The sequence below is a fragment of the Antedon bifida genome, chromosome 3 (assembly GCF_963402885.1).
Source record: "Antedon bifida chromosome 3, ecAntBifi1.1, whole genome shotgun sequence".
NCBI classification, from domain to species: domain Eukaryota; kingdom Metazoa; phylum Echinodermata; class Crinoidea; order Comatulida; family Antedonidae; genus Antedon; species Antedon bifida.
In genome coordinates, this window is record NC_136228.1 from 24,920,456 (window position 1) to 24,927,155 (window position 6,700).

The following is a 6,700-nucleotide window of genomic DNA, read 5'->3' on the forward strand; positions in this document are numbered from 1 at the left end:
GTAAAAGCTTATAAGACGATGGGCCAATAACTGTTAACAGTGTTGCTTGTTTCTTCTCCTCTGTAGTAATTTCTTTTGCCTTGAAATACAAGTTACTTACTTACTTATTTGTTTTCATAGCTATCCCCAATATTGGGGACATTTCGCCGTCATTGACATTATGTTGACATAGCACAACTTTTCTTAATTTTATGAGAGACGTTAATTTTGATGAGAAGGTCATGGAACACTAATTAATTTTAAAAACAACTAAAAACCTGGGACCTGTAACCCTGACGGGTACTCTCCCTCCGGGTCAAAGGGATCCCGAAACTCATCGGTGGGCAGGGGCGCTCATCTCCCTGTTCAGGACTATTCCTGATGATTACCCAACCTATTTACATTTAAAATTAAAATTAAACATCAAGACATAACTTAATCAACTTAATGGCTACTGGACATAGTAGTTATTGTCTTCTATAAAAGATGCTGGAAGCACTTCCTTATATAGTTTTCTCGGTCTAGTTGACTAGCGTTTATAGTTCTCTGAAGTATACTTGGGCTCGGTCTTCCTATCAATTTACTTTTTTGGTCATAAAATGTAAGAACTTCGCAGGGATCATAGTTCTGTCTCCGAATACAGTGTGAAATCCAGTTAGATTGCTGTAGTTGGTAGAATATCGTGTTGGTTATTGCGTAGAGCCTCTGGTTATTGACAACGTACCGCCAATCAGTTTCCTGTTGTTCTTCTTCTTCCTCAGACTCTAGTCTAAAGTCTAAACGCTCAACAAACTGTGACCAATCTTCCCTTCCTTCAATAAATTCTTCAATTTTGCCAATAAGGGCCATTCTCGTCGCCACTGTAGTGTAATGTACCGATTTACAATACAAATAAGTGAGAGAGAGACAAGTTCTGTTATAGTTGAAAGCTAGCACTGAAGTGTTTATTCTTTATTCTACATTTACTATATATTATAATAACAATATCGGTAATGGGTAATTAATCTGTCAAGGTGGAATGTTTAGTGGTCTAAGCAGAGGGTCTACTTTAGCCATTAGTGACCATTAAGTAGCCAGGGTTATATAGAAGTGGGTTAACATAATATATATGGTAACAGGTGAAGGAAGTTTAAATAATTGGTAGCAAGTAATATTATTCAAGTTCAATACATTACACTTTTCATTTAATCTTAACAGTAAAGTTAATCTTTCTGATTGCGTGGAGATGGATTGTGATGCATTTAAGAAAGCAATGATCAGAGATGAAGATGGTGGAATTCTAGGAGGATCACGGCCTGGTTATGTTATTCCTGATTCTCCATACGAGTGGGATAGAGATCCGAAACGTGGACTTAAAATTCCTTATGATGAAAAATGTCCACATAAAGGTTGGTTGTCTGCTTTAATGTTGAATTTTAGCTTTTGTAAACTGTGATTCTTCCCTAAATCTTCCTCCTATTAAAGTTGCACTCTTGAAACAAGACCAGTCCATTCACCGAGACTGGGCACGCAATTTTATTGTGGCATCCCTTTTTTGAGGAGTAGGAGAATCACTGTGTTGTAGCTGTGATCTTTTATATAATCTGCTCTTTTCATTAAGGTATCATTGGTACAGAAGTCTGCATATGGCATGAATCTTGGCAGGCTTTTGAATGCTATGACTATGATTACGCTATGTTGATTATTGAAAGTCTTGATCCTGACACAGAATTACGACGTCTTCACCAATCGTCATTGGGTCTAACGGTTATGTTGATTTGATCAATGGACCACAAGATCACGGCTGGTGTCATGGGTACACATGTCAAGAGCGCATCAGCACATTTATGTCTATCGTTGCAATTGGAGAGACTTATGAGATGTATATGAGAGTTCAACGAATCCTCAAACGCTATGACTTCATTTCCTGAACACAGCTCCAGATCAGAAAATAGTTGTCGGCATCTGGTATGCCAATCCTCAACGCTTAGATGTGTACCATCAAGGTCACTATGTCATGTCAAATAACGGGCAGCTGGATGGAGATATGTTCATATACAATACAATACAATACAATACAAATCTTTCTTTATTCTGGAGTAGCTCTTTCAATACACAAGTACTGGTCTCCCAAGAGGTCCAAATTTGGAAAAAAATACAAGAAGAATAAAAGTAAAAGCTATATTAAAACTATGTACAATAGAAGTTATACAAGATGTTTAAATTCAACTTGACTAAGTGTCTCATAATTTTTACGGATATGTACAGGAAGATTATTCCATAAGGTTGATGCTCTATAATTAAACATTCTCTTTCCATAAATATTGTTCCATGCTGGAACATTTAGAGTTTTTGTTGATTGACTTCTTGTATTTTTTGTGTGAAAAGTGTCCATAAATTTGAATAGATTTGTTAAATAAGATGGTGCTAAACCCTGTAGGCATTTAAATAGCATAATTAATAAATCATTTTCCCATCTGTCATGGACACTCTTCCATTTTAGTGAGGACATCAATTCTGTTATAGGGGTGTACATATCAGCATAAAGAATGATTCTAGCTACTCTATTTTGAAGTACTTGAAGACGATTAACAAGTTCTAAGTTACAATTTGACCAAACATTACTACAGTAATCAAAACAAGGTAATACTATTGCATTAGCAAGTAGTCTTAAAGCAAAATTTGGAATATAATATCTTAATCTACGAATAATACCGATACGTTGTGATACTCTAGAAGCTACTTGTTCAACATGCTGTTTCCATGACATAAGTGAATCAAATGTAAGTCCAAGATACTTAAAATTGTCAACTCTTTCGACATCATTGCCATTAATAGAAAGAGAAACATGGGTTCCAGAAGATCCAAACGATCAGTTCATACCAACTCCTGACTCCAGCATTTATGGCGAGAACTATTTTGATCGCGATTGGCAGACTCTTTGGATACTTATACGTGGTAGTGACCCAATTGACATCATCACTACACCGGTTATAATGGTTGACTTTGGTGTGGCTCCTGTTGATGTTGATGACTTCTATGAAGAAGATCTTGTTAACAATCTTGCCAGTTTGGTATATATAATAAGTAAATAGCTTTCTTTAACCATATTAAAGTATCACATAATCTATCCAGATTTCTTCTTTTTTCAGTTTCATATGTTTAGAAATGAGTTGAATTTTATTTAATTACCTATTCTTTTAATATCTAAACAATAATTAATTTTTTTTCCTTACAGGCAATTCAACCCTTCAAGCAGAAATTGTTAATGCAGCACAAACCGGTACTTTGTACGAGAGTCTTGAAGTTGAGGTTATTAGCAATGACCGATCCTTCTCCCCCAGCTGAAGACCCAACAAGGGGTGTGAGAGCAACAAATACAAGCAATGAAACGTAAGTCACATTTTAAGAAGTAATGAGTTGAAGTAGAGTTTTCTGTAGAGTTACTGTAGTGCATGGCTTGTATCGTCTTGTCCAAAGTCTTAAATTGTATTCTCATGTGTGGCGTGCAACAAACATAACCATAATGCCCATATCATTACAAACCAACATAACTAATTGGTTCACAGGTATTCTGAGAAGCAAGCTGAAGAAGAGGCATCTAGTGACCAAGGAGTAGAAATCATCTATCAATTCCAAAGCACAATGAGTATACGTTTACGGCTGATGCTATGGAGAACCATCCATTTGAGGTTCAGCCTTGCATCTCTATATTAGATACCAGTGTAGGTTTTAACACAATTCTTTCTAAACTCCAATATACTGTAGGCTATCAAGCTTTGGTAATACACCATAGGTTTGATACAAATATTCTACGAAAAAAAGGAATTATTCAATGATTTTTTTATTTTTTCAGGCTGAAATTGTGCAAAATCTGGGACATTCTTCACATCCATGGAAAATGCCCAGGAGTATCTGATGCAGAGCTCGTCAGCAACAACACTGTAGATATAATCCATGGCTGGGCCAACTTCACTGATCTTGCCATTAATCTGTCGGGAAGTGGTTACTTCTTTGAATTCAGCATTGTTTATTCCAACTCATCCACGCTAGAAGGTATCAACTCAACAGAGTTTTCTGTCATTGAGGGTGTTTTCCACATATCAATCGCAGATCAACAGTAAAAGTTTTGGAGAAATTTAAAGTTCAGTTTAATCTAATTGAAGATTTTACAACGGATATTGCAGAACATCTGGATTCCAAGGTTGGTGATTTTTTAATTAATTATAAGTCATTTTCAAATTGTCAATGCAGTTCTCTCTCTAAGTAACCATCCATCTTCTATTTAATACTGCATTAAAATTCAAAAATCACCATCAATTGTAGACTAGTGACGTATCCAATCTAAGAGCAACTTCTTTTTGAAGACTACAGTCCATTTCAAATTTTCAATGCAGGTCTCCCTCTATTTAACCCACTACCTTCTATTAATACTTCCCCCTACCCCAATTTTAAAAGCATCTTCAATTGTAGACTGTCGTATCCACTCTAAGAGCAACTTATGTTGAAGACTAGCCAAAAGTACCTACAAGTCACTCCCATAAAAATCCAATTACAGACTACTTTCAAATTTGATTTCATCGGCTGTATAAATCACCTCAAATTAAAGACAACCTCCAGAACAATTGGATAAATATTGGTCAAACATTGGTCAAACAAGGATAAATATAATATTCTAGGCTTTTCCTTAGGCTTTTTGTCTGGCACTTACTTGTTTTGGGTTCAGGCAGTCTTTAATTTCAGTATTTTGCAACTTAATAACAAGTTGTGTTAAAACACTTCTATAAGGGAACATATTAAGTGGATTGTTTTTAATAACAGGTAATGATCACAAATCACAGGAGATCAGGAAAGTGCTAGATATGCACAAGCATGTGATGCGGTATATGCCCAAAATAAAAAGCAGGCAGCAGAGACTTCGAGGCCACAAGAACAGCCAATAGCCAAGGACATATCAACCTTGAAGAATTATAATGCAATTGCTGTAGTTGCGGGTGAAAACGTTTTAAACACGGCACATCTTTAAAAAAAAAAAATAGGCATTGTTGCTGGTACAATGCAAACTTCACTCTCACAAAGCATAAACACCTTAAAAACCAGAATCTCACCAAAACCTAGATTATCTCAAAATATTTCCTGCCCTTTATATAGTCCGTACAGCTTATTACCCACACAGTACATATCTTTTACTTACCTGTTCTGCCAGTAGGTAATTGAAAAATCAGCAAATTTTGTCAAATTAACAAGTGGCAACACTTGTACAGGTAAGAAGAATAAGAAAACTTAATTTTTTTTAATTAATTATTTTATTGTGTTTTTCTATAGGAGATAACCCAGAAGCCTAGAAGTAGAAATGAATACTTTTACAGGTAAGCTTTAATATAGTTTATAAACAAAGTATGTAAAATGAGAATACTTCTTTTGCTAATAGAAGAAACAATTCCAGAGTGCCATAAAATCAAGACCATATATTTGTTGGTTCTAAACATGGAAAAAAATTTTATGGTAGATCTTAAGTTCTTCAATGCAATCAGTGCAATCAAAGTACTTAATGTACAGATAGATATTAGGAATATATTAAATTGTTAACTTTTCATTTATTATTGATCAGCAGATGAAACTTTTAAAGAAGAAGAAAACATCACAGGTAAGCTTATAAAACATTACTAATAAAAATCTATACCAGCTGGTGCTGAGGTGAGGTGAAATTAAGATTGAATCTTTCTATGAAGTTCTTTTTTAGTGTTAAAATTAATTAATCCATGTCCCATTTTCCATTCCAATCTGTCCCTGTGTCATAAGAAATGTTTAAGAGTTGTGCAACTGTAGATGCCGGAAATGGCACTTATCAGACACAAATTAGATTTTCGTAAACATTACATTCTTAACATTTTATTGTTGTTTATCAGCAGATGATGCTGATAGTTATGGACAACTAGAAATTGCCACAACATCAGGTAAGTCTACTACAATATTAGCAGCAAAACATTTGAAAACACAAATGTACAATGTATCAAAAACGAAAATGTATAAAATATTAATGTTATAAATTGTTTTTGTTTACTACTATAGGAGATGACCTACACAACCATGACGATCTCACAGGTAAGTTTAAATTTAAAAAGGTTCGTTCTTCACATGCCAAAGAGCATTCAATTGGTTAAAGAGCAGTGCATATATATGATTAGACTGGGTTCCAGCCCGTAAATAGTAAAGATAAATAATTTGGCACATATGGTATGATAACCTACGTCATTCTTATCGGATGTTTGCGGGCATGCAAATCGATTTCTTCACATATTTCCCCAGTGCGTAAATCTGAGTATTATATTATACGTATAAAACACCATATGTGCCAAAATTTACGGGCTGGAACCCAGTCTAATATAGGATGGATGTCTGAGGTTGTCATATGTACCTGTAGGCCTATACTTCTGTATTTAAGCATTTTAATTGGAATATTGTTGAACATTAAAGGGAAAGAGATCAATATAGTGTTATTTTTGAACAAGTACAGTAGTTATAAAATATGGGCCGGTTGTTGGTCGCAAATATTCAATTTCTCGATTCCAAATGGATAGCTGTTATGTGACATCAAAATAGGACAAATTTAGGACAAATACATCTGTATTAGAGATGATAGAATAATTGCATTTTTGTTTTTCTCATTTTGCAGGCAAGAAAGAGGTAGCGAAATTGTTGACATCAAATCCTGGATTCTCAATTCAAAATTGGATAATTA

General features: G+C 34.7%; 1 protein-coding gene across 1 annotated transcript; it reads left to right on the top strand.

Moving 5' to 3' along the window:
* Nucleotides 1–1,204: 1,204 nt before the first annotated feature.
* On the top strand, nt 1,205–3,325 carry LOC144837285 (fibrocystin-L-like). The gene is made up of 4 exons (XM_078692335.1): nt 1,205–1,211; nt 1,580–1,717; nt 2,797–3,045; nt 3,197–3,325. Exons 1-4 carry the CDS (start codon nt 1,205–1,207, stop codon nt 3,304–3,306), a joined length of 504 nt encoding a protein of 167 aa, XP_078548461.1. The 3' UTR covers nt 3,307–3,325.
* The last annotated feature ends 3,375 nt before the right edge of the window (nt 3,326–6,700 follow it).